Source organism: Corvus moneduloides, chromosome 21 (genome assembly GCF_009650955.1).
Source record: "Corvus moneduloides isolate bCorMon1 chromosome 21, bCorMon1.pri, whole genome shotgun sequence".
In the NCBI taxonomy this organism is placed as follows: Eukaryota; Metazoa; Chordata; class Aves; order Passeriformes; family Corvidae; genus Corvus; species Corvus moneduloides.
The window spans coordinates 11,020,294-11,048,293 of NC_045496.1; the positions used below are offsets into that span (position 1 = coordinate 11,020,294).

At 45.9% G+C, this 28,000-nt stretch overlaps 1 protein-coding gene across 2 annotated transcripts; it reads right to left on the reverse strand.

Moving 5' to 3' along the window:
- Positions 1-118: 118 nt before the first annotated feature.
- On the reverse strand, positions 119-27,990 carry DPP7 (dipeptidyl peptidase 7). Of its 2 annotated transcripts, XM_032130750.1 has the most exons (13): positions 27,819-27,986; positions 27,415-27,528; positions 23,199-23,338; positions 22,343-22,506; positions 11,695-11,830; positions 7,905-7,986; positions 5,970-6,136; positions 4,787-4,847; positions 3,289-3,407; positions 3,049-3,205; positions 2,678-2,742; positions 1,770-1,840; positions 119-705 (listed from the first exon to the last, which is right to left on the reverse strand). In XM_032130750.1, exons 1-13 carry the CDS (start codon positions 27,901-27,903, stop codon positions 564-566), a joined length of 1,503 nt encoding a protein of 500 aa, XP_031986641.1. In that variant the 5' UTR covers positions 27,904-27,986; the 3' UTR covers positions 119-563. The 2 variants fall into 2 exon arrangements, with proteins under 2 accessions (XP_031986641.1, XP_031986642.1); XM_032130751.1 differs by lacking the exon at positions 2,678-2,742 and having other exon boundaries at positions 604-705; positions 27,819-27,990.
- Between the last annotated feature and the right edge of the window lie 10 nt (positions 27,991-28,000).

The window sequence follows — 28,000 nt, forward strand, 5'->3', positions numbered from 1 at the left end:
AAAAAATTCCTTTAACAGAAAAAAAAAAAACCTAGGACTAAACTAAAACCCCAACAACAAGTTAAAACCAAAACTAAAACATCCCCAACCCACAACCATGGCTAAGACTGATAGTCTGTTTTAGATAACTGGTCACTAGTGGAGCTCATCATGACCCTGTGTCAGTCACAACCATACCTGTGCCCTTCCACTAGCTCTCTACTATTTCCTTTTTCTCTAAAAATAATTGTTTCAACCTTAAGGTCCCTCATGCAATGATCCTGTTCAGAGCTGTGATGGTTCTTGGACCTTCCAGGCAAGCTTTTCATATTGCTGCCCTTTGTAACAGCTCACTCTGAGCAGGCAAGCATGGAGCCCAGACAATGTAGTTTTGGCTTCTGTCAGTGATTTGGCCTTTTGCATTTCTTTCAAAGCTCAATGAGGTGTAGGTGGGACACTTAGGAAAAGGGAGTTCCCACCATCATGGCAGAGGAGAGAATAGTGTCCCAGCCAGCCTAGAACCAGCTCAGCAGGCTACTGTGTCCTTTGGCAGTGGCACCCAGGGGCTGTGGGGATGGAGGGGCTCAGGGCTGGCGGCCTGCTGCAGCTCCTGCGGGCTGCTCCCGCACCCGCCCCAGGCCTGCGGATTTCACCCAGCTGCTGATGATCCCAGCTTCGAGCTTGCGCACCTCCGTGACGGACGGGGGGTCCGCTGGGTTGCGTCCCCTGGGGAAAGCAGAGCAGTGTCAGGGACTGGACAGTGGGTTTTTGCCTCCTGCACAGGCAGAGGCTGTGATCTTAAGGACAGAGACTGACTGGTTTGTGCTTCACATTTACGCCCTGGAAACCAAGATGCAGTGTCAGATCCCCAGTGCAGTTGGGCAGCAGCCCCAAGCTTGCCCTTGCACTGCTGACTGCTGCCCCCTCTGCTCCAGGCCCAAAGGCAGATGGTTAATGCCAGGAGGCACTGGACTGCTTCACGTGACTGAGTGCTGCAGGCTGTCTCACACTTGCGCCAACCCCTGTGCAAGAACACCACCTAATGACAGTAGGTGAGCTGAGTGCCAAGTTCTGCACAGCTCAGCATCCCTGGAGCCCTGTGCTGGGGAAGAAGATCACTCTTCCACATTGGGCTGCAACAGCCTGGTACCCATCCTCTTTTAAGTATTTGCCCTGTGGAGGCAATGGTGAGGCCACACCTCAAATCCTGAGGTCAATTTCAGGTCCCTCTTGACAAATAAGACATTGAAGGGCTGGAGTGTGTCCAGGGAAGGGAACGGAGCTGGGGAAGGGCCTGGAGCACCAGGAATGGCTGAGGGAGCTGGGGGGGGGACTCAGCCTGTAGAAAAGGAGGCTTAGGGGGGACCATCTCGCTCTTACAACTCCCTGATGAGAGGTTGTAGCCAGGTGGGGGTCAGGCTCTGCTCCCAGGTAACAAGGGACAGCATGAGAGGAAACAGCCTCAAGTTGAACCAGGAGATTAGGGAAAATCTTTTCATGGAAAGGGTTGTAAAGTACTGGAACATGCTGTCCAGGGAAATGCTGAATTCACCATCCCTGGAAGCATCCAAAAAACTTGCGTGGCACTCAAGGGCATGGTTTAGCGGTGAACATGGTGGTGGCGTTGGGTTGATGGTTGGACTTAATGATCTTAGAGGTCTTTTCCAACCTCAACAATTCTATGATTTTGTGATTCTAAAGTATCTCCTGATTGTTTGGGCTGTGGCTTGCTGAGATCAAGTATCCAGGGCATCAGGATTTTGCCAGCCAAAGGAGAGTTCGGTACTTACCGGAGATCAAGGTGATGGGCACCTCCTTTAACGGTCAGTGCAATCAGTGAAGGGCTGAGGCTGCTGTTTATCTGGGAGGAGAAGGAGCAAAGACCAATTCTCACCAAGTTACTGGGAAAAACTGGACATGAGTTCTGAAAAGTGGAACATGATCTGGGCAAGACTGAGGAGAAGCATAGGAAGACATCCTTGGTAGGGCTGGTATCCACAGCTAACAGTCTGAATGACCCAGATCACCTGTCTCAAATGAAGGGAATGTTTTCCCCAAGGTGGGAACTTTCCACTGATTCTGGCACAGGCAGTTCGAAGTCAGGTCTCCTTTGGGCCCATGCACCCTAAACAGCCTGTTGCTCCTGCAGCTGGGATTCCAAGCCAGCCTAAAACAAGGATCTTCTGTATTTAATCAAGAGCTCAATTAACTTGAAATCCAGTCCTGCGTCATTTTTGTTCTTACATTTTAAACTGGACACTGACAGCACTCTGAAGTTTTGTGGGATCTAAGACAAAATATGTTCTGGTTCGAGTTGCTGCTCATAGCACCCACCTGGTCTTGCCAAGTGTGCTGGGACTGGAGAGAGCCAGGAGCACATGGCTGACAGCACTGAGACCACGTGTGGATGCAGAAACACACCAGGCCGTGGCTCAGACCCTGGGTGTGGGCTAAGGAAGGTCCTGCTGTGTCTGCACAAGTGAAGCCACATTTGTTCCATCAGTATTCCTGGCTGATGGACACTACTCAGTGTGTCTGTCATCAGTCCTGAGATTCCTCAGTGGTTCACCAGGAAACAGCTGCTCACAGAAACTCAGGCTAAAACTGAATTGCCAGTGCAGCTCTGAAAGGTAGGGAGGGCAGTATGTCACCTGCAAAGGCTGCTCTGTGCTCAGGGTGCAGGAGTGCACATGCTTACCCCACCTCCAGCCCATGGGTCCAAGTCTCCATTTGAAAAAATGATGTTGCTTGCACTTCTCAGGTCTGAAATTCAGAGAGTTCATAACTGAGAGGTCTCCTTCCCACCCAGTTATCCAAATGTGTTTGGCTTCTGCAGCAAACATGGCCAAGCACAGAAAATATCGAAGAACTGGACAAATTATTGGTAGTTTTTACATTCTCCTCTTCTGTCCCAAAGAGATACAGAAAGGTCTGGCTCAAATCAGCACAAGGCTGTGACTTTCTACCGTTAGTGTGCTGTGCCTGTCCTCATGGGGCTCAGCTGGACAGAGGGAAACAGGGAGACAGCTACAGGGTAACACAAAGGGACAAGCAATCAGCACAACTCACCTTCGCCCCAGAAGTTTGTCTGCAGCCAGTGTGCTCGTGGCCTCACACGCCACTTATTCCAACAGTACTGCTCGCGCATGGCCTCTGTGAAGGGCATCTCAGGGAACATGTCTGTCACATTGTTACTGTTAAATGTTAAGTTGATCTCAGTGCAAACCTAAGAGAAGCACAAGAGCTGTCATGGGGCAGGGGCATAACCAGGACAGCAGCTGAAACCTGTTGGTGGCTCCATCCGCTTACCTGATAGTCCCAAGCCTCTGCGTCCGAGCCGATGCCGCAGCCCGTGGGGTCAGCACAGGACTGGTACAGCTGGTATATGTCATAACACTGTGCCAAGCCAGAGGAGTTGTAGAACACTCCTACCAGGCGGGAACACAGCACAAAACCAGTCAGTAACTTTGCTGTCTCACCCACCGCCTCCCACATGAACTTCATGGCCAAAACCAAGCCGAGGGCTGAGTGAGTGTGCAAGGATGGGACAGAGCTCACAGAGCCTGTAACTGTGTGAGGTTACAGTCCAGCTTTATGGCAACGCTTATACAGGGGGTGACAAATTCCTCCAGATGACACAAACTTGGTTATTTCCCTCAATTCAATGCAATATTGTCCTGTTTAGACAATTTCCTTTGTAATGGGTCAAAAGCCTGGATAGCAGGCAGGCCTTCAGCTATGCCAGGTTCAGCAGGTCCCTCTGGCACCTTGCTCAGCTTACTCCTCTGATTTCCCAAGAAGAAAACTCCTTCCAGGCCATGCCATTCTGGTATTTTATTCAGTTTCTTTTGAGGCTCTGATTGCTAAATGTGGATCAAAAATCTGGCACCCTGAGCCCTACAATGTTCAAACAGATGTTAGGACACTGGTTTGTTTCCTTTATCATGAACCAAGCAAACCTGAAGTGACAGCAATACCACTTGAGACATGGTATGATGAGTAGGTGCCGGTCTGGTTCTCTGCAGCTGAAGGAATGGATTCACATTAAGGAGACAGAGCATTATTGTCCTGGAAGCAATCAGTGGACAATACTAATGCTGTCCCCATTCACCTGTTGCCAGTTCAGCATCACAGCCCATGCTACTACGCTCTACCTGGCAGGAGGTGGGCTGCTGCAGAGCATGCAGAAAAAAGACAGTGTTTTCCTGTATGACACAGAGGGGCAAGTATGGAGAAAAGCCAGTCCCCTGCCTAAAGTTCTGGTGGATCATTCCTCTTGCATGATTAAACTCCACCAAGTGAATGCAGCTGGGAAGACAGGGAGAGGCAGGAGGTGCTCCCCTGCAACTGGGAGGAAGAAATCCACCCTTGGCTCGTTCATCTCAAAGAAACAAGACTCCTACTCTGCCTCACAGAAGAAGTAGCATGTGAATACATCCAGTAGATCTGACAGTGTTTGCCAAGATGTAAGTGTTTTAACAACTTTTCTAGCTGCCAGCCACACATCTTTAGCAGTGATTTAGGATTGGTACATTTCTGACTTGGTGCACATACATTATTTGGACAAAAAAAAAACCTAGCTCCCAGTCGTACTAAATTGCATTAAACTTGTAAGAAGTCCTTAAATCTTTTTTTCTGGGCCACTGTGAGACATCCTGACAGACAAAAGCAGCAAGGGGCAAAATGTCCCAGAGGGAGATCAGAGTAATACCAGCTCCCCTGACACAGTAATGTGACAGCTCTGCTGACAAGTGCTGCTAGAACATGTGGTGGTACGTAAAAGATCAAACCAATAATATTAACTCACCAACAAGAGCAGCCAAGCCTTCAACTGGGTCTTTGTGGGCCATAATTTGTTCACAGCCGACCTGGATGAGACACATTACAGGCAAATGGCAGACAGAACAGTTACCAGTTGCTTTGCGGAAGGGCTAAGCTGGAAGATTGATTAAAATTATCATTTACACATTTTATGGTTCAGTGGCTTTCCAAGGGCTTAATGCAACAGGTCTTGAAGTTTTTAGTTTTCTCCCCTGTAGCAACAAAATACATAGACACAAGAAGACAGGAAAATGGCAGACGGTTCCTTCACCAAGTTAGGGAGCTGTGGAGGGGCCACAGTGATACACAACAGTTCCTCCTATCATCAGAGTATTTTAATGCCCTTTCCAGGGAGTGGGGGGAATGTGCAGAATAATTGCTTCCATTTTAGAGGTCATTAAACAGACCCTAGAAGGAAACTGGGTGCCCAGTGGAACCAGAGGCAGGATGTCCAGAGTGCCAATGCAGCAGAGCCTGTGTGACCTCTTGTACAGTGTGCTCCAGGTAGGACTAGAACTCTAAATGCCACAAAGCCAGAGGCAAATGACAACACACTGGGAGACACCAAGAATTGCAACAGCCTCTGGTGATCTGGGATCAAACCTGGTACCTTTCAAAAGCAGTTGGTGTCTTAGAGGCTTTTGTAAACCCCTGAGAACTTGGCTCTTTTCCCACACTTTGCCATCTCTGATTCTCTTGAAAGTTCACATGTTTCCCAGTCTCCATAGCAGCAGGTTTTTTTCTGCATTATACCTGAGGTATGTCAGCTTCCTGGGAAATACTTAAAGAAGAGCCTGATTTTTACATCTCCATCCCTACCCACCAAGGAAAACACATCTCTGAAAGCACATTGAGATGGGCTACAACAAAATTTCTTTTTTCTTTTTTTAAAGCTACAAGTTTTTAGTGTTTATAAGCTGAAGTCAACAAGCTTGCACAGGTCTTTGTGTCTAAGGTAAAAGCCGAGCACGGTAGAAGTGACTCCACCAAACCTCACAGAAGCACATTTCAAACACAGTAGTCACCATCACAGAGAAGTTTCAATTGTGTAGATTTACTGTCAGACTGGAAAGGCTGCAACATCCACCACTACTGCCATGACCATCACCAATGGTGTGTGCCTCACAGTGTCCTAAGCTCCAGGCACCCACTCACACCAATGTCCTCACCTTCACTGGATTGGCAGGGAGGTGACCCATGAAGTCGGTTTTGTATGGATAGTCCATCATGGCCATCATGGTGAAGGCATTTCTAGCAAACCCAAACAGCTGATAAACATCCTCCTTGTTAGAGATCTTATTGCATGTGGCCATTTTGCTGCTGATCTCATCATAGGCTGCAGAAGAAAGGAAAAGACACAAACTTCAACAGAGGAAAGTAACACCAAGCTTCAGCATCTTGTTTCACTCAGGAGTAAGAAGATGCTGTAATGTGAGTTTTTAGTGGAAAGGACACACTACACCTAAATTTACACATGTGAATGCAATGTTCAGGCACAGCCTCCCTGAGCAGTGTCACAACCTTGTGTGGCCCACAGCCCATGCTCTGCCCCTCATGGAGCCACTGATACCTCCCTGGGGAGCCTGGAGGAATCAGCAGCTGTTGGGACAGAACTGGTCCCAGCTGAAACAGTGAGCAGAGCACCTTGGTACAGCCTGTCCTCACCAGTGCTCTGATGGCCGCTCCTGCTCACGCCTGCACGCCCCTTTCCCTGGCAGGGCTGCTGTGTCCCGCAAGGCAGGTTCCCCAGGCAAGCTCTCATGCAGGAGAGCAAGGTACAGCATATAGGACCCAGTGAGATTCAAAAGCTGGAAAAAATGGGAGGGAGGAAAAAATACCAACTAAAAAAACTTAAACCAAACCCCAAACAAATGCCATCCTTCCCCACAAAAAAAAAAAAAAAAAAAAGAAAAAAGAAAAAAAAAAAGAAAAAAAAAAGAGCTCCTTGGGAGGAGGGTGGTACATCTGCAGTAAGGACTGCCAAGTGAGAACAGTCCTCACAAAGGACTCTCAAGACATGCCTTCAAACATCAATGGGATGCAGAAGTCAGCTGGGGTCAGGACATTCATCTTTGAAGACATTCCTTCAAGATGTACCCATACACGTTTGCTTTTCTGCTGTGGAAAACTGCTCCCTTCATTTTCATCCTCCACATTTTGGAGTCACAGTTCCTGTCCCCATCCTGCTCTACAGCTGACCACTGGAGCACGGCTGTTTTTGGAAACCTACGGCCTGCGGCCTGACTCTGGATACACACTTGAGGGCCTAAGCCTTAAATATGACCACCTTACCCCCAGCTGCAGGAAGCATGGCCCCAGGCACAGCTGGAAGAGCTTGACTAGTTAACAGTAACATTCTTCCTGCTGTGACCCAAAGCTAAAATGGCATTTTGATCCCTGGGCTCCTCTGCCAGTTCCAGGACCAGCAGCAGCAGCAGCTGGGAGGCATACAGCTCCTAACACACAGCATCACAGACCAAAGCTCAAGACAGGCCCAGAAGCCACCACATCTGCCCCAACACCACGCACAGCTTCCAGGAGATGCTGCATCAGCCCATGGCATCTGGTCCAGCCTACTTCGGAGCCATTTCAGAGGTCTTCACCAGTCTGTCCTAACTGTCCAAGACTGGAGATGGAAGGGACTTGGATGATTGCTTCAGGACCTAGACTGCCCTCCATGTATTTCTCAGATCTGTCCAGTGAGCTGAGCCACACAGCTGTCATACCCACTAGAACAGCTCTTAATGGTGTGGATATTGAGGCCAAGTATCTGGTTAAACATGTGGCTTTACTAGCATAAAATACTGGTGGTTTTCACCTGCAAGTGGTTTTGCACTTTGGTGCAGTAAAAAATGGTTTCATTAACACTGTGCACAGCTCCACAGAGCTACTTATATTCTGGTGTTGATTACTGATTTTAATGCTAACTGAAACTGTTAATAATAAAAAAGAAAAAAATTCTGCAAGCAGAAAGAGGAAGCCATGTGGGCACCTGCACTGATTTATCTGAACAACTAGCTGAGGCAAAGCTGTATCAATTTTTTTCCCCCGTGGCTGGGAATGCTGGCTGCCCTTGGGAGCCATCTGCAGGGCTCTGTTCTTACCTCCACTCAGCCACAGGTCCTTGATCTGCTGGAAGGCTTTACGGACAGCTGTGACACATCCTAGGCTGGACTTCTGAAAATCCTGAAGGGACAGAAAGATAGGAGATGACGGTTTCCCAGAGGAGATACTTGAAGAGGCTGCAACAGAAAATGCTGCCAGAAGGACCAGAAGATGCAGGGGTTATTGGCCCACTGGTCAGCACCTCATCTGCATTTCCAGGGGCAGCGACACCAGCACTTCTACCTTGTCCTTCAGAGAGTCAGTATGTCTCTGCAGAACCCAATGCTCTGCACAGCTTAGGCCAAGCAGCAGCTGTGTCACCAGGTCTGGCTGGGATGAGCTGTCAGACAGACCACTCTGCCCTTCATGGAACATCAGGCTGAACATGAAGCAGCAAGAGAATATGAAGCATGCCTCAGAGAGGGGGCCCGGCTGCAAGGGCCATAAGGGTTTTGTTGTTTTTAAACACAGAGCAGAGTCCTTGAAACTGCACTTTATCTGTGAGAAGGAGCCATGGGAGAAGTCAGTTATGCATTGGGAGTACAAGACCAAGATCTGCTTTTCTTCTTAAGCCTGCTAGTGGCCTGCAAAATGACCATGTCCTTTTTCTTGGGAAAACCATAACTGATCCTGAAAAAGCACTTCAAGTTAAGTTTGAAGAGCTGTGGTTGGTTATAGTGGATCAAGTTGCTTCTGTGATTGAAGGCTCTAGGAACTCAAGCTCTTTGTACTCTCTCAAGTTGTAAGGCAGATTTAGATTGGCTGGCAACCAGTGTTTTGTAACAAGAATTATTAGGGCTCTTCTGAGGTCCCTTTACCCTGCTAGAGCAAGGTAAGCAACCACAAATCACTAGCTAGGGTTTTTTCTTATAAAGACCCAGCCTCAATTAAAAAATAGGCTTGGGACCTTTCTTTTCTTCCTAATTCTGCCTTTGTCTGATAATTATGTTTAAAGAAATCATTGTGGGGTTTTCCACATTGTGGGGTTTACCTGGGCATCCCTTTAGGAGTTCCAAATATCCTTCTGGATGTGCTTATTGATCTTCACCTACTAATGGCTCTAACTGGAGTGTGGGGATAATTTGGCCTGGGATAGAGGAGTAGGCCTGCTCTGGCTGCTGTGATGGCTGAGCTCTCCTCTAGGCACTGCTGGGCTGCTGCCAGGCACTGCCTGGCACGAGGACCCTTTCAAGCTCACCCCCAGACCCTTACAGACCAGTCTGTTTTGGCTGTCTGTTTGGCTTAGCAGAGGCAGGAGAAATTGCAGCCATTCCAAGGAAAGCTATTCCCCTCCAGGCTTCCAGCTTTACTCCTGACTCACACCCAATTCGGATGTGTGATCTGAGCTGATGGCCTGAGCAGCTGCTGCAACAGTAACCTCAAGGGAAGTAGCAGGGGCTGTATGTGCAGCACTCACACCAGGGGTTTTGCCAGCTGCAGGCAGCTGGCATATATAACCTTGTCCTACATGAATGCAAAATCAATTTTCTGCCCTTGGGTCACCTTCCCCGTGAGCTGGAGGCTCAGAGTGCAGACAATGCACTCTGAGTCACAGGGTAGGACAGAGGGAAGAGAGGGCTTCCACAGTGACTCATAAAAGGTTCGTGCCTTCATTGGGGTTAATAGCTCTCACGGGTGTTCTCAGCAAGAAGAGCAATTCAGATTTCAGATGCATAAACTGCAAATCAGAGCAACCTCCACACTGGAGGTGGAAGGGAGTACTTTGAAACCACATAGTGCTTGCTTAAGAGCTCAGCCTAGAGCTTGGCTTACTGCTGCAGAGAAAACAGATTTTTAAATTAGCTGGAAAGTTTTTTCACATGAAAAGGTTAAAGCCCTAAGTTTGAGGGTGTGTAATGATTCACAGCTGAAGCAAGACAGGGCTGCTGAAAGGAAGTTAGCTTCCACCAAGGAAGAATTCCCACTGCAGAGCCTGTTAGCTGACTAAATTGAAAGAAATAAGATGAATGTGTCTGTACAAACAGACTGTGAATCTGCTTGTAGATAGGGCCAGGGACTTATAGATAGGGAAGTAACAGAAGAAACTGTCAGTTCTAGAAAATGTTACTACTTGACATGGACCATTGCTCGGCCAAGGCCGTGTTAAATTCCTGAACTTAGAGAAAAAGAATAAAGACTTAATAGAATTATGAATAGTGTTTTGCTATATAAAAGAAAAAAAAAGGAGGGGTGCACAGCAAAGGGGAACATAGAGTAGGTGATTTGGAAACTCTGTACCTTCCAAGTACCTCAGCCAATGGGGAAAGGAAGAGGGTGATGCATCCGGGAAATTAGGATAAAAAGGGGGCTGCATCCCCCCAAAATTTGAAAGACCCCATGGGAAATGCCCCATGGCCTCCCCCTTTATTTGAATAAAATTACAGGACTCCTCTGTCTCCTTTCTGGACATAAGCCTCTGGGGCTGTGAATTTTTCCACACAAAATGACATTACATTTTTTGTTTTAAAATGTATAACTCTAAGATGAGATGTCTATTATTCTTTTACACACTTAGGAGTTTCAAATATGTTTATTTTCATATAACAGTCTTTCCTTTATACTTACTGGTAAAGCTATCTGTTGTGTAAGTCTCTGCATAGAAACAAGTTGTTCATGTATATAAATAAGAACAAAAAGACCAGAAGTTGCATACACAGGTGTGGTGTTCGAAGTGGAGAATAACAGCAAAGTAACACATGAATGACAAGAATATGTCAACAAAGATTAATCACCTCCAGACCAGAGGGATAGAGGAGAAGAATGCTAAGGTGGCCCAAAGGTAACCCAAGACTAAGTAGCAAGGTAAAAATCACCGCTGAGGCATCTCACATGCAAATGTCAGACCACCCTGGTATAGTGAACCAGGCACTGACTGGAGCATGTGCAGAAAAGCATTGGTTAAGTCGACCAGTGAACAAGTTCTATGCAACTTCATTGTTGTAACTTGTATCAAAGCCTGCAAACTCCCCAAAGAGAGGTGCCAGCTTAATGACCTATAGCCTAGCACTAATTCTGGGCAGAAGAGCATGAAAGGTCTCAGTTCTGTGTGTTCATTGGCTCCTGCACTGGGCACAGACCTCAGCCCCAACTGAGGGATAACAAAGGTAGTTCATACAAAGCCATCTGTGTCACCCAGATCTAGAAATTCACGTCAAAAAAGAGGAAAAACAGACACCGTCACAAGATTTCAGTACAACCAGGTAGTACATTTCTTTCCTTACAAGATAAATGTAAGTCAGTTCTAAAACCAACTTTTCATGGCCTTAAACTGCAAAAGCCACATTTAAACTTTAGTTTAAGTGATCCCGGGACACCTTGCACATTTTTAGTTATGAAATGAAGATTTCCAAGTTCTTCACTGAAATGCAATCACCTTGGACTAAGGAGATCCTGTGAATCATTCGTGCCAATGCAAAATACAGCATTTTGGGAGAGGATTTGAAAAATAAATTATCCAAAAGGGGTTCAGTCAGGCATGAGGGAAAAATTTCAGGCTGTAATATGGTCAAGCCACTAGAAATGGGAAAGTGAATTCTTAGTGGTACTAAAGGTACTGGCACAGAGTTGTGCTGCTTGGAGCAGCATCTTTGGACCCTGAGCTGCCCCAGATAAGGCAATGCTTAGTCATCCTGCAGCTGCTGCTTTTCCTTGCAGGTTCCCATTTAATTGCACTCCCTGCTTAGCAGTGATGCTGTTAAGATAGATGTCTATTTAAACACCTGGAAAAGAAAAAAGAAACAGCACTCCTAAAGGAAGAAAATACTGCTCCTGAAAAGAGATGTTACTTACTGCTGTGACATCTCTGAAGAACTGGGTGGGGTCTCCAAGCCCAGCCACAGACAGCAGAGGAGCACTGGCGGCTAATGCTCCAGCCACAACATTCGGGTATTTCATCCTCAGGTAAGCGCTCAGCATTCCTCCATAGCTGCCAAGGAGAGACAAGTTATTTCCTTTAACAGACAACTTTTACCGTAATAACTCAGAAGTTCAGGCCAACATTTACTGGCTCACCAGTGAACCCTAACCCACGGTAACAAGAAGCTCAGGGATATCTGTGATGCCTCATGTCTTCACGTGTACTCTGTGATATGCATGAGACTCATGGATATCTGTGATGCTTTGTGCCTCATCCTCATGTTGATCCAGTTATGGCCAATGAGCATTGTGCTCTTACTGGCCTTTCCCCAAATGCTCACACCAGCTCTGATAGGAACACAGCAGCTCAGTTTGTTTCTGAAGACAAATGTAAATCCTGCCTCAGTATTTAACTTTGCACCATCCTGAGGGTGTCCCCACAGCTTCACAGCAAAGCAAAGCAGGGCTTGAGTGAAGCGCTCGCTGTTCAAAGAGAGAAGACACACTGTACATTTTGCATACAGAATGACAAGAACTAGTTAGAACTAGTCAAAACTTTGCCAGGCTTTTGGCAAAGGATGTCCTTCAACATGGCAGAACAGGCAGCCCTCTCGACTCCTGGAAAGTGGAGAGTATCCTCCCTGGGCACCCCAAATAACAGCTGCATACTTGATTGTGGGAGACAGAGGAGTAGAAACTCCTGCAATTAAAGGGGGCTTTGATTTACAACCCTGGAAGAGACTAGGTCTGGCTTAATTGAGAGAGATTTGTGGACTTTAAGCAAAAGGATTACAAACTTGTGTTCCTATCATTGTAAGTAAAATTGTACACTGGGTGTTTTGGTGAAGGGTTTTAAAATATAATAGTGTGGTTTTACATAGTTTAAGAATGTAGATGGTATAAGAGAGACAACTGTGTGTACGTGACATGAGAAGTTATTGGTCAAGACATAGCTGCATTGCAGTGAGAAGTGCCACAGGTGATAGGTCATTAATCTAAAACAAAGTGTCATTTTAAGTATCTATTGGATTAGAAAGTTATAAATTACGATGTAACCCTAAATCTTGTGACTAGTCGCCATTACTCGGAGGTGTTGTAAAATCTCATGCCTCGACTGATGAGTTTGTTATTTTAAACAATAAATTCGTGTAGTTGCATAGTCCCATCCCTTAAAGTTATTTTCCTCCAACACGTGAAGCGCGGGAAATGGACAAGTGGTGCCCGGTGTGAGGCGGATTTACAGAGCAGAGGTCGGAGTAGAATGAAGAGGATTCCCCCGGTCGACGTGAGTTAGCCGAACCCTGAAATGAAGGGTGATCCGGCGAGAGCTGAAGCTGAAAGGAAGCTTAAACGGAGGGTTGCGGGCCGATTTCTCCAAAGCACGCCGGTAGGAGAACTGTCTTCAATGTTGAGTGGAGGCAGGGGCCGGGGAGGTTAAGAGATGGGTGAGAATATTTCAAAAGAACAGAGGGATGTTTATAATAAGTTAGATGCCTTGCTGAAGTCACATTCTGAGCCTCTTCCCAGCAAAGAAGTGAAAGATTTATTGCTTTGGGTTTTCCGTAATTGCCCTGACGTTGATTTTGACCCTCTTCTTACTAAATCAGTTTGGGATGATATTGCAACTAGACTTTACGATCTCGCTTCAAAACACGATAAGGCGGCGGCTATGTTAATCCCTGCTTGCCGGGTGGTGATAGAATTGTTGAACAGCTCAGTGATTAATGGCAGCTCTGAAATTTTAACTGCGCCACAGGCTCCCTCGCAGTTGCCCCCTCCGGCCGCTTCCGATACTGCACCCGAAAGGGGGGGTGGTGAAGAAAGAGGGGGGAGCCCTCGGAAGTGACGTATGGTGCCAGAGGGCGGGAGGCCCCGGAAATTACATCTCAGGAAATGACATCTTCGGAAGTGATGAAAGCAAAGATGGATGCCCCCATGACAGCTCGGAGGGATGCCGGTAGCACAGCAGATGTGCAAACTCAGGATGAGTGTTTACCATCAGTGGATGAATCTAATTTAAGCCTTCAAGGTATGAATAGGCTTTCCTCTGCCGATAAGCAGAGAGAAATAAATCTAAGACAAAAGCCTGTTTTAACAAATTGGAATGTTATACATCGGGAGGTATCTAAAGAGGATGATCTTGTCCCAGCTCGTAAATCATTGTTAGCATTGCCGGTGAGATATGAGAGAAGAGGAGCAAACCCGAGATGGAGGAAGCTCGTGACAGTGTTGTAACAGAGATTAAAGGGCTGGATTTGAGATTTCTACGTCAAAAATACAGGAAACTCCACCGTGGAAATATTTGGGATGGAAAATGACTGAACAGTCAATAAGGCCACAGAAAATACAGCTTCGAATTAAAGTTCATACTTTACAAGATTTGCAGCAGCTTTTGGGAGAGATAAATTGGATTAGAGTTACTTTAGGGATTACTAAAGATGAACTTGCTCCAGTTTTTGATTTGTTAAAGGGAGATTGTGACATTACATCCCCAAGAACCCTCACACCTGAAGCTCTAAAGGCACTTGACAGAGTAACAGAGGCTTTTCAGAAAAGACAAGCACATCGTTGTGTAGATTCACAACCATTCTTCCTTGCAGTACTGGGGGAAAAAATGCAATTGTATGGTCTTATATTTCAATGGGATGCTTCTGCCAAAGATCCCTTATTGATAATAGAATGGGTCTTTTTGCCTTACAGATCTCCAAAAACAATCTTCACAACGATGGAAATTATAACGATTATAATCAGAGGCAGGTCAAGGTTGTTAACTATGGCAGGCAAAGAGTTTGCAATAATTTACTTGCCTCTGAAGAAGCAATATTTTGATTGGGCATTACTAAACTCAGAAGAACTTCAGATAGCATTATTGAATTATCCAGGCACTTGTTCTGTTCATTTCCCTAGTCATAAATTATTTCAGGCAAAATTAAGCTTTAGAGAAAGACCACTGTTAAGTGAAGTGCCTTTGGATGCTGTGACAATTTTTAGTGATGGATCAGGAAAGACACATCGTTCAGTGGTAACGTGGCAAGACCCAGAAACTAAAACATGGAAACAGAATATTCAAATAGTGGAGGGTTCAACCCAGGTAGTAGAACTTGCAGCAGTAGTTAGAGCATTTCAGCTTTTCCCGGAGCCTTTTAATTTGATTACAGATTCTGCTTATGTTGCTAATATAGTTAAGAGAATAGAAGGATCAGTTTTGAAGGATGTTAGCGATAATGCTCTGTATCGTCATCTTAAATGTCTTTATACACTCATGCAAGATAGAACTAATCAATATTTTGTCTCCCATATTAGGGCTCATTCTTCACTCCCAGGATTCCTGGCGGAGGGCAACTCCAGGGCTGATAAGTTAACAGTTGCCATAGTGAACACCTTGCCAAATATTTTTGAACAAGCAAAGTTGAGTCATGCCTTTTTTCATCAGAATGCACAAGCTCTTATGAGAATGTTTTGTCTTTCCAGAGATCAGGCTAGAGCAATTGTAAATACCTGCCCAGATTGCCAACTGGTGCAGCCTCCTGTTTCCATGGGAGCAGTAAACCCTCGAGGGCTACAGAGTTTGCAATTGTGGCAAACGGATATTACTAAGTATCCATCTTTTGGAAAATATAAAAATATCCATCTGTCAGTGGATACATTTTCCAATGCAGTTTTTGCTTCTGTACACACAGGAGAGACAGCAAATCGTGTGTCAGCATTTTTTGCAAGCTTTCGCTTCCTTGGGGGTACCTCAAGAAATAAAAACAGATAATGGTCCTGCTTACACAGCCCAGAAGGTAGCCACATTTTTGATGAATTGGGGTGTTTGCCATACTTTTGGCATTCCTTATTCGCCCATGAGTCAGGCAATTGTAGAAAGGACACATCATTCCTTGAAGTGTATTTTAGATAAGCAAAAGGGAGATCTAGCACAAGTAACACCACAGATGCGATTAAGTAAAGCTTTGTATGTTTATAACTTTTTGAATAGTTCTTCTGCAGAGCCCGATCCTCCAATATTTAGGCATTTCTCTAATAGCACACTTGCAAAATTGAGAGAAAATCCTTTGGTTCTGATTAGAAATCCAGAAACAGGACAAATAGAAGGTCCATTCCCATTAATAACCTGGGGCAAAGGGTTTGCTTGTGTTTCTACAGGTACGGGACCTAGGTGGCTTCCTGCGAAGAATGTGAAACCGTATCACACACAGAAAGAAGCTGACTCTACAAGTAGAGAAGAGAGTACGCAGACGTGAACTTCGCAGAGACTACAGCCCATACCTGCAATCTTTGTTTTATTGTTAAAGCTGTAAATTTTAGGGTTTAGATTGATGTAAGAGTGCATAAGCAAATGTGTTGTAAAGATCTTTTGGCAAATAATCCTCATTTTTTTATTTAAAGAAGGTATAAAATATTTTTGTGCCTCATCATTAGATGAAGTGAAAGTGAAACTGGGAAATACAAAAAAATATTCTTACAAATTAGTTTAGAGATTGAAAATTGAGAAGGAGTCTTTTGCCAAGAGAACTTTCAAGAAACATGAAATTTAATCAAATGTTAAGGGGTTTTTTTGCTTTGTTTGTCTTGTTTGTTTTCGGTGGGACAGCTTTGCTGGTTGATCAACCTAAGACCAATGTTTGGGTGACTTTAGCTAATGCTTCAGGGTTGGATACTCTATGTCTGTCTCCACAACTCCAGAAAATCCATTTTCAACTTGTCTAGTCAATGTTCCAATAGAGAATTGGCCAATCCCAGAGAAAATTGACAGGGCCTTACGAGGTACCTTTGCAGGATCAGAAGTTTGGGAACACTATACTCCAGTAAATACATGGGAATGGTGGACTCCCTATCTTCCTAAAACCTCTGATGAACCTGAAGAATTGGAAATCCTTGGTTCTGTAAAAGTGAAATTCTGTGTTGAGTTCCATTCTACAAACATTAATCAATCACTGATGAGAGATGTTTCTCCGTATCACCCTGTGTATAAGAACCACTCCTTTTGGTGTAATAGTACGTTTGTAGTTTCATCTGCACCTAGCTCTATTCCTCTGCAATTACCAAGAGGAATGTTTTTTGTATGTGGAGACAGAGCATGGCCAGCTATCCCTTCAAACATTAAGGGTGGTCCATGTACTTTGGGAGAGCTTACATTATTTACTCCTAATATGAAGACAATTGCCAACGTGAGACACACACAAAAAAGATCTACTCTGCATCAATATGGACCAGATTGCAAAGATGATTTTACCCCATGGGGCTATGGAAAAAGGCTTGTAACATCTCTTCTTATGCCACCAGTTGCCTCAGTAGTTGCGTTAAAGCAGTCGGGATGTTGGCTGAGTAAACAATCTAATGCCACATCCCTTGCACTAAGTGGCCTTCTGGCAGATGTCAAAAATGTGAGGCATGCAACTTTGCAAAATAGAGCAGCCATTGATTTTCTTTTACTAGCCCATGGACATGGATGCAAAGACTTTCAGGAGATGTGCTGTATGAATCTGTCTGACCACTCAGAGTCTATTTATAAGAGCATACAACAACTTAAAGAGGGTGCGTCGAAAATAAGAATTGATGATGGAACTTGGCTGGATAATTTATTTAGTGGATGGGGTTTAGCATCATGGGTAAAGAAATGTCTTACAACAGGCCTATACATTTTGGCAGTCATAGTAATAGTTCTCATAATGGTGCCATGTCTGTTTCAATGTGTACAGCGAATGATTGATAAATCCATCAAAGGAGGTTTTTTGGTGCAGAAAGGAAGGGGAGATGTGGAAGACAGAGGAGTAGAAACTCCTGCAATTAAAGGAGGCTTTGATTTACAACCCTGGAAGAGACTAGGTCTGGCTTAATTGAGAGAGATTTGTGGACTTTAAGCAAAAGGATTACAAACTTGTGTTCCTATCATTATAAGTAAAATTGTACACTGGGTGTTTTGGTGAAGGGTTTTAAAATATAATAGGGTGGTTTTATATAGTGTAAGTTAAGAATGTAGATGGTGTAAGAGAGACAACTGTGTGTACGTGACATGAGAAGTTATTGGTCAAGACATAGCTGCATTGCAGTGAGAAGTGCCACAGGTGATAGGTCATTAATCTAAAACAAAGTGTCATTTTAAGTATCTATTGGATTAGAAAGTTATAAATTACAATGTAACCCTAAATCTTGTGACTAGTCGCCATTACTCGGAGGTGTTGTAAAATCTCACGCCTCGACTGATGAGTTTGTTATTTTAAACAATAAATTCGTGTAGTTGCATAGTCCCATCCCTTAAAGTTATTTTCCTCCGACACGTGAAGCGCGGGAAACGGACACTTGATCAGCACAGATACAGGGAAGGGGAAAAGTTAACAAATGCTGCAAGAAAAGTCAAAGCTACCTTGGTAGCTCCAGTGCCGGGGCCACAATCTACACATGGATCAAGGGTTGCTAGATAGACCCAAGATGACAGAAGTCATTAACTTGCTGATGGTTGCAGAGTTCTTCTGAGGCCATTGGGGGTGACAAATGACATCCCCAAAACACAGGTTAAACCTGGTCTAACTCCAAGCTTAAAAGCACTCAAGCTCCCTCCCCATCACCTCAAGTGGTTCAGTAAATACCGTTCTCACAACACCCACGTGTAAAGCGATTTGCATTTCTCTAGCCCTGGTCTTGGGAACAGGCATTACCTGAAACCTGCTGCAAGTAATTTCAGGTTAATTTGGCACAGTTATAAGCACCAGAATAAGTCTACCTTTTACCTCCCAGGCGAAATGCTGTGCTTCTCCAGCACTGCCATATTTCAGTTCTTCATTTGGGTTTAGTGTGTTCAGGGCTGCTGCAGACTGAGCCCTCAATTACACACACAGAGCTGCAGTCTAACATGCAGCCAGCTAGGAGGTTTTGCTGAATCCCTCTCCCATCTTCCCATCCCAGGGCAGCTTCTGGGCCTCTCTACACTAGCTACTGTCCTGATAGTCACAGTATAAACCCCCATGAGATCAACAGTTCGGTCACCACACCACAGCCAGCTGGAGGATTAACGATAACTATCAGGTCAAATGCTTTTTAGCTCACTGCAATGAAGCCCTGTACTTCTGGAAGACTTTTGGAGGGAAGCACCCCTCTACTGCAAGAGTGGGGATCCATCAAGAAACAAGGACATCACATCCACCCAGCTGCAGCACAGTGAGCACTCTGGGAAAGGACTGCTTCAAGGAACCAAGGAGCAGCAGAGCAGAATTATGAAAAGGCCTACAATGAAAATGGATGGATGCTGTTAAAGAGGCTGTGTTTAATAAAAAGCTGTGTGGCCCCTTGAAAGAATATTTTACCAAGTATCAGTTTCCTGTGTTTACAATGTAAAAAGTTCTGATCCTGCAGGAGGAATCTCTCATTTTCATAGCATCATAGAATATACTGAGCTGAAAGAGACCCATCAGGATCACTGAGTTCAACTCCTGGCCCGGTGCAGGACACTCCAAGTATCCCACCCTGTGCCTGGGAGTGTTGTCCAAACACTTCTTTAACTCAAATAGGCTTAGGAGCCTGTTCTTCCCTGAGGAGCCTGTTCCAGTGCTCAATCACTCTCTGGGTGAAAAACATTTTCTTGATATCCAATCTAAACCTCCCTTGACACAGCTCCATGCTGTTTCCTTGAGTCCTGTCACTGGTGATGAGTGAAGAGATCAGTGCTACCCCTCCAAAGGATATTGAAGAGGTCAGTGAGGTCTTCCCTCAGTCTCCTCCAGGCTGAACAAACCAAGTGATCTTAGTCCCTCCTTGTAAGGCCTCCCCTTCAGACTCTTCCCCATCCTCATGGCCCTGCTTTGGACACTAATAGCCTAATGTCTTTTTTACATTGTGGTGTCCAAAACAAGGTGAGGCCACCTCAGTGCAGAGCACACCCTGACCCAGCCAGTGATGCTGGGCCTGATGCCCCCCGGGACACAGCTGGCCCCCCTGGCTGCCAGGGCACTATTGACTCATATCCAATTTGCCACTGGATCCCCAGATCCCCTCCCGCAGCTGCTCTCCAGCCTCTCATTCCCCACTCCATACACACAGCCAGTGTTGCCCTGCCCTAGGTGAAGAACTCAGCATCTGCCATTGGGAAACTTCATAGGGTTGGTGACCATTCATCGCTCTGATTTGTTGAGGTCCCTCTGCAGGGCCTTCCTACCTTCAAGGGAGTCAACAGCTCTTCCCAATTTAGTGTTGTTGGCAAACTGATTTAGTATTCCTTCAAGTCCTGCATCCAGGTCATTAACGAAGATGTAGAAGAGCACAGGGCTGAGGACGGAGCCCTGCAGAATCCCACTAGCGACTGGACTCCAGCCTGGTGTTACCCCAGACACTATAACTCTGTGCCGACCAGTGAGTCAGTTGCTCACCCATCATGCAGCACAGTTTTCCAGCTGTATGCTGGACATTTTGCCCAGAAAAGTCTTTGGGAGCGATAGCATCAAAAGGCTTGCTGAAATCCAAAATAATGACATTTACTGGCTTTCCTAGATCAACCACGTGGGTTACCCCATCACAGAAAGAAAACAGGTTCAACATGCAGGACTTTCCCATCCTAAACCCGCCTGTGACCAATGACTGCATTGGCCTCCAGGTGGTTTTTCAATACCTCCCAGAATAATATTTGCCATGATTTTCCCAGATTTTACCAGCACTGAAGTGAGACTGACAGGCCTGTAGTTTCCAGGGTCCTCCTTCTTGCCCTTCTTGAAAACTGGGACAATGTTCGTCAGCTTGCAGTCAGCTGGGCCCTCTCTGGATTCCCAAGACTGCTCAAAAATCATCAAGAGAGGTTTTGCAATGACATCAGCAGCTCTTTGAGGATTCTTGGATGAATCCCAACAGGCCCCACAGATTTGCAGGGATACAGATGGAGCAGCAGATCCTGCACATATTCAGGGTCAACTGGGAGTTGATTTTTCCTGCATTCGTGGTCCTCCAGCTCAGGGCACTGGGAGCCCTTTGGTCTGTCACCCATGGTGAAGACAGAGGCAAAGAATGCAATAAACACCTCTGCCTTGTTTCTGTCCCCATTTGTGAGGTGACCATCCTCATTCTAGAACACGCCAATGTTATTTCTACATTGCCTTTCGCCATTAATGTATTTAAAAAACTCTTTTTATCATTCCCCACAGTTCTGGCAGCTTCAACTCCAATTAAGCTTTAACCACATGAATTTTCTCCCTATAGTGGGGAGCAGTATCTCTGTATTCTTCTCATGTCACCTGACCTTGCTTCCACTGGGCATACAACCTCCTTTTCCACCTTATTTCCAAGAGAAGACCCCTGTTCAGCCAAGCTGGCCTTCTGCCTCACCTGCCTGACTTTCAACATTAGGGAATTGCTACTCCTGTGCCCTTAACAGGTGATATTTAAAAAGTGACCAACACTGATGGACCCCATCACCTACAAAAACATTTCCCCTAGGGACTTTACTCAATAATTCCCTGAGCAGCCTGAAGTCTGCTCTCTTCATGGCCAGAGCTGAGGTTTTGCTGGCACTTTTCCTCCTGTCAACAGAGATTTTAAACTCGATGGCTTCATGGCTGCAGTGGCCAAAACAGCCACCAATCTCCATTTTGCTCACAAAATCCTCTCTGTTGACAAGCAGTAGATCAAGAAGGGTATCTTTCTGATTCTGCTCCTTTAAGAACTGTGCCATAAAGTTGTCATCTGGGTTTTTCAGGGAATCTTCTGGCCTAGATTGTACCACCTGTGTGATCCTCCCAGTTGATTTCTGGCAAGCTGAAGTCCCCCATAAGGACAAAGACAGTTGACTTGAAAGCATCCTTAGTTCCTCAAAGAATAATTTGTTGGCATCATCGTCCTGTCTGGGAGATTCAAAGGAGACACCCACAGTGACACCTGCATTATTTATCTGTCCCTTGATTCTTACCCAGAGGCTTTCAACTGTGCCATTGCCAACCGTGACCTCCAGACATTCTACTCCTTCCATTACATACAACGCCATCTCCTCATCTCTTCTGTGCTGCCCATCCCTCCTGAAGAGCCTGTAAGCATCCAACAGGGCACTCTAGTCACAGGACTTATGCTACCAGACTTCACTTTTGCTAGTGGTGCCAAATCTTTGGGCCTAGGCCAAAGCTTTGAGCTCCTCTTGTTTGTTCCTCATGCTGCACGCATTAGTGTAGAAACGTTTCAGATGAGGTTCATTGTAGCCAACACCTCCTGAAGCAGATTGAGGGACCCCATTAGTGCTTGTTTCCTCAAGTTTTGGCACACCATCCCATTTCTCATCACTGGCAAGCCTGGTATTTTCCCTTTACCCTTTCCAAACTGATTTTTTTTTTCTGCAGTACTGGATGATTCATACATTGAAGAAGCTTAGAAACAACCAGTCAGGGGTGCTTCTCTAAAGCAACCACAAATGGAGACTAATTCCTGACGGGAAAGCAGAGTGGGACCTGGTGATGAGCTCATGGGAGCTGAGGCACAGACACATCTGCTCTCAATAGGATAGCTTAAAGCTCTGCCTTGAGAACTTCCTTGAGAGCCTAAGAGATTTACGGCAGCATAACTTTGGCTGGGAAAGGATGCAGAGAAGGGAAGGAGCCCACACAACCCTTACCTGCCTCCGAAAGCGATGACAGGGCAGTCTGCAGCACCAAGCTGCTGCTTAAGCTCAGTAATGAGCACGGCATAGTCAGCAAGGGCTTGTTCCACAGTGAGCAGAGCAGTCTTCTTCAGCTGCGTTGACTCAAGTCCAAAGGGAAGAGACTTCCCATAGTACCTCTGAAATGAAAGAGGTACACTGTGGCAACGCTGGTGTGGGTCTTCTCTGCTTTCACCATAGAGCTGGGCTAAGTGTGCACTAATAGGAAGAGGTAATGGAGCATGAGGCGTCCTCTAACTTGTCCATAACTGAGGAACTGCCTTGTCTCCAGCACCTGATACACAGACACCTTCAGGACAGATCCTGGAGTGGATGGCCTGTACTTAACAAGCTGCTTCAGTGGGTGCCAAGTGTGTTCTCAGCACGTGTACCTCTCCTGAAGTCCCCCAACTACAAAAGGGAACAGGACAATCTCTTCATGCCTAAGATGATTTAATAGAGTAGTGTGGGAAAGGTTGGCTTGGGACTTTGCAGGTTAGAGAGATTAAATATTATCCAAACAAAGTACCTCTCTACTCCAACATGGAGTTCAAGGCCTGTAGAAACTACTTACAAAACCAAATCATTTGTGGCATAGGCTGTACTGAAACAGCAGTCTGTATTCTGGAGTGCTGGGAAGCATAGTAAAAAAGTATTCAAAAGCCATGATTAAGGAAAGAAGATCTGTTGTCATGGGGAGAAAGCTTACAGCAGGTCTGACTCAGCTTCATGGCAAGAAATGGTACCAGTATTCCAGACCTGCAGAAAGCTGAATTTAGTAATGCTGAACAGAACAGGACTCTAAAGGATGCATAATGACTAAAATACTCACATGCTCAGCAAAAATGACAAGTGCTTGCTGTTCCTCTGCTAATTCAAATATGAAGTCAGAGTTCTGAGCAAAAGTCCAGATGTCACCTTCATTGCCGGTATAGAAAAAGATGGGTCCAAATCCTTTCTTCCAGAACTTTGCTGAGGCAATTGAAAGAAGCAAATTAAAAAAAAAAAAAAAAACAACAAACAAACAAAACCACAACAAAAACCCAAACCCACAGAAAACACATAAAACTCCCAAAAACACAACAAAAAACATGTGCACAAAATTAGTCCATTTTTGGTGAGTTTGGGCAGGAGCTTAACAAGGAAGAACTCTGTGAATAGGATGATTCCTGCTACCTGAGCTGGGACACAAAGGTGTTAGAAAGGCCAGGCTCCAGAAATCTCTCATTTGGATGGCAATAAATAACAGCTTCCACTTTTTTGCAAGATTAGTACATGGCCTGAAAATTTCACTTCTGCCTGAAAAATACATAAAATTTCAAGTTTTGCAAGTCATTTGCAGACAGCTTCCCCCCAAAAGAGTGATTTTCCCATTTATATACCCGTTTTAGCCCAACTCACTCCAAAACACTTGCACAGCTCAATTTTCACACAAAACTGACATTACGGAATTGCCTGCATCTTTCTGATGCTCCTGCTGTGACGCATAAAGTTGTAAATTGCATATCATAGGATGGTCTGAGTTGGGAAGGATCTCCAAAGACCATCGAGTTCAAGGCCCCTGCTATGGGCACAGACACCTCCCACTAGACCAGGTTGCTCCAAGCCCTGTCCTATCTGGCCTTGAACACTTCCAGGGATGAGGCAGCCACAGCTTCTCTGGGCAACCTGTGCCAGGGCCTCCCCACCCTCACAGGGAAGAATTTTTTCTTTATGTCCAATCCAAATTCACCATCTGTCAACTTCAAACCATTGCCCCTTGTCCTATCACTACTGGCTTTGGTAAAAAGCCACTCTTCCTCTTTTTCACAAGCCTTCTTTAAGTACTGAAAGGCCACAAGAAGGTCTGTCCAAAGCCTTCTCTTCTCTAGGCTGACCACAACCACTTGCCCAGAGTGTCTCCAGAGCAGAGGAGCTCCAGCTGTCACGGGACAAGGGGAAGCTTCAGATAAGCCCTACCTTAGCCTCAAATTTTGGCAACATTTTAAATTTAAGGAATCACCCTGTTTCACAGTTCTAATGACAGCAAACCAGATCTACTTATAAAAACGAATTATTTATTAAACAGACAAGAGATAACAGACAGAAGATTTTAATTAGAATTACTCACTACACAGTATAAAACTAAAGAACTACTAGTAGATAACAGCATAACATAAAACAGCGCACTATATCAAGGTACCTATATTAAAGATGGCAAAAGACATAGTACTGATTAGGAGTCAAATGTAATTTACCACCGAAATGATGATAACATACACAGATTCCTTCACTTAACCCCTGCAGAGCAACCGTGAAGCAGACGTCCCTGCTCACAGGAGAGACTCCACGCATTTCCAGAAAAATCTATAGCAGATTTCTGCTTTGTGAAAGTTCAGGGTGGCTTTTGTAGTTGTAAAGTGAACGGCTGTCAGTCAGTCAAAAACCAGCTTATCCTGTCAGATCTCACTTCAACAGTAAGGTATTTATTGGCAGTTGGGAAATACCAGACCAGTGTTAACCCTGTGGCCCAAAAAAACTCACAACACAGCTTGCCCTGTTTGAGTTACCTGACTGGCTAACAAACAACAGATAAGTTCTTAGGAGAGGGTGAGATGCCCTGCTATACCAGCCCTCAGATAATCTCTGTGGCTTCCTCTGGACTCACTCCAGCAGCCCCACACCCTTGTGTTGAGGTCCCTGGGCCTGGAGGCAGTTCTACAGCTGGGGTCTCACCTGAGCAGAGGAACAGAATCCCCCTGCACACCCGCTGCCCACACTGTGGGGAGGAGCCCAGGATATGCTGATACATGTTATATATGTAACACACACACACATATATATCTCACATGGTATGTCATATTTATATATATATATATATATATATATGAAAATATATGAATATATATATATATGATGATGATATATGAAGATGATGTGCTTCATCTCCAGATCAGTTTATAACTGAAGGCAAATGGAGTCTGGCAGGACAAGCTGAGCCATGATGTCAACACTAGCTTATCTAACAAACAGTTGCTCTGATACTTGCTAACAACAAACATTTGATTTTAGTTTAGTCATAAATTGCACAGGAATTAAGAGGGGTAATAAATAGTTTTCTTCAATGACAAACCTCAGACTGTCAGTTAAGTGTTGATTTCAACACAAAGGACCCTCCACAGCAGTTGTCCCATGGATGTTGCTGTCACATGAGGCCGCTTTCATGAGCGGAGAGGCCCAAATTTAATTCTTGGGATTCTCAGCACAGAATTGCCAAAGCCAGATTTGGCTTGGAATGGGATTTGAAATGGTTTATGAGTGAAACTGCTCCTCTTCATTAAGAAAGAGGCTGTCTGACTCTCTAGAGTGCATTTGCTTTGGGTATTGGGTAGGTAACTGGAGTGCTCAGTGTTCTCTTTCCTCTGGCTCTTCTCCTGATATGCTTCACGGCTCCTGGAGTAAACAACCATCACAGGAGCCAAAACCAAACCAGATGGGCTCCTCAGAAAGGTATCTGGTTTTAGATTGAAATCCTGGTGAATTGCCAGCTAGACTCAAAGAGTGTCAGATTCCCTGTTGTGAAATTAGTCTTCATTTTCTTGCTGATAATCTGAAAAGTCTCATATTGCACAAAAAACAGTAGAGGGAAATGGAATTACAGGAATTTTGAGTAAGAAACTCTATAAACCAGCAGAACTGCAATGTTAATATTTCGCTCCTCACAAATATATTTCAGCTATGCCCAGGACTCGCAGATAAAATGTAACACTTTAAAAGAAAACAAATAAAAGTTGCACAATGCTTTAAACCATGTAATCCCAACATTCTGCTCAAAAAGGGCCGCTTAATTAGCAAAATCTCAGGCTTGGATATACTCTCAAAATTCACTGGTGCGTCCATATCTTTGGGTTGAACTGATTCATGAATTTGTGCCTGGTGAAACACACGACTTAGCACAGGTGCTGAACAAGCTGCAGAGCAACGGGTGACATGAAGGTGAGCTGCAGCATCTGAAGACCCCAGTGCAGCTGGGAGGCAGCAGCAGGTGGGCACCAAGCTGGGCAGTGCTCAGGTCTGTTGCTATTCCCAAGTCCACCTTTGCTCTCTCCCTGCAGATTGCTCCCCAATTCCTCTGTATAGGCAGGGTTGAAAAACATGTGACACTGGTTATGGAAATTGCTGTGTTTTTGGTCACGTGCTGCTTAGAAAAGCCTTTTCTCTTTTATTGTCAGTGACACAGAAGGAAGACACAGCTGGCTCCTTGCTGGCACTGCTCATTCTTTGGTATGGATTAAGCTATCTACAGTTGCACGATTTTAAATAACACAAACCACTGACCCAAGAGGAGTTACCCTCACGCCTAAAACTCAGCGGTACAGAGCGCAACATTTCAGTCACCATTTGTTTTGCCTGACACATTCAGAGCGCTGAGTTGCACTTGTAAGAGATGCTGGGGTCAGCTGGAGACACACACACACAGAGCCAGCTCCGGTGCAAACCTAACGCAGCTCCTGCTTCTAATCTACTCTTGCTCCAGAGAGTCCAGTCCCCACAATCCCCCCCGCACCACACAGCCAGAACAAACAGAAGGCAAGCAGTGAATCCCAGACTGGTTTGTGCTGGAAAGGGCCTTAAAGCCCACCCTGTCCCCCACCCCTCCACCATGAGCAGGGATACCTTCCACTAGACCAGGCTGCTCCAAACCCTGTCCAATCTGGCCTTGGACACCTCCAGGGATGGGGCAGCCACAGCTCCTCTGTGTAACCTGTGCCAGGGCCTCACAGGGAAGAATTCCTTCTTAACATGCAATCTAAGCCTACTCTCTTTCAATTTAAAGCCAGCCCCCCTTGTCCTATCAGTACGTGTTTTTGTAAAAAGTGGACGAAAAGGAGAGGAGGATATAGACAATGCGGGGGAATGTTTGGCTCGTATAGGGTTGGCCCTTTGCTCACACTGATTCTTGGATGCCCAGTGCTACTCTCTAGCTCCTGCTCCGCCTCGGGACAGAGGCAGTTAAAGGTTAAGCAGAAAGGAATCCAGCCCGAAGCCACAGCACCCACGGGACCTACCCGACACCAGGTACCGCTGCGGGAAGGTCTCGTTGCCGCAGGTCTCGAAGCTGAAGTGGTCCCGCACCTGCGGGAAGAGCCGCTCCTCCAGGCCGGGTCGCACGACCCGGGCAGCTGGAGAGGGCATCGTCAGCACAGGGGAAACCGACAACAGGCGCTGTCACCCGATACGGCACAACCCAGCCTGGGAACCGGGGCCCGGGGAGTTCGGAGCGCCCACCCGGCGCTCCCCAGGCTGGCTGAGGGCTCTGGCCCAGCGAGGCCGACTCGGGGTGCCGCCCGGGGCCCGGGAAAGCTAGTTGAGGGTCCCGTCCATGGTAGGGCCGGGGCTCTGGCCAGGGAGGGAGGAGGTCAGGCCCGAGGAGCGGAGGGACATGCAGAAGGGTCCGACCCGAGGCACCCACCGGGAGCGGCGCGGGCGAGCGGCAGCGGCGGGAGGAGCAGCAGCAGCGGGAGCAGCAGCGGCGGGAGGAGCGGCACGGAGCCCATGGCAGCCGCTCCGCGCCAAACAACGAGCGCGGGCACAATCACGTGACCCACCCAGCCTGGGGATCACGTGGTGACTCAGCGTCCCTTCACGTGACAA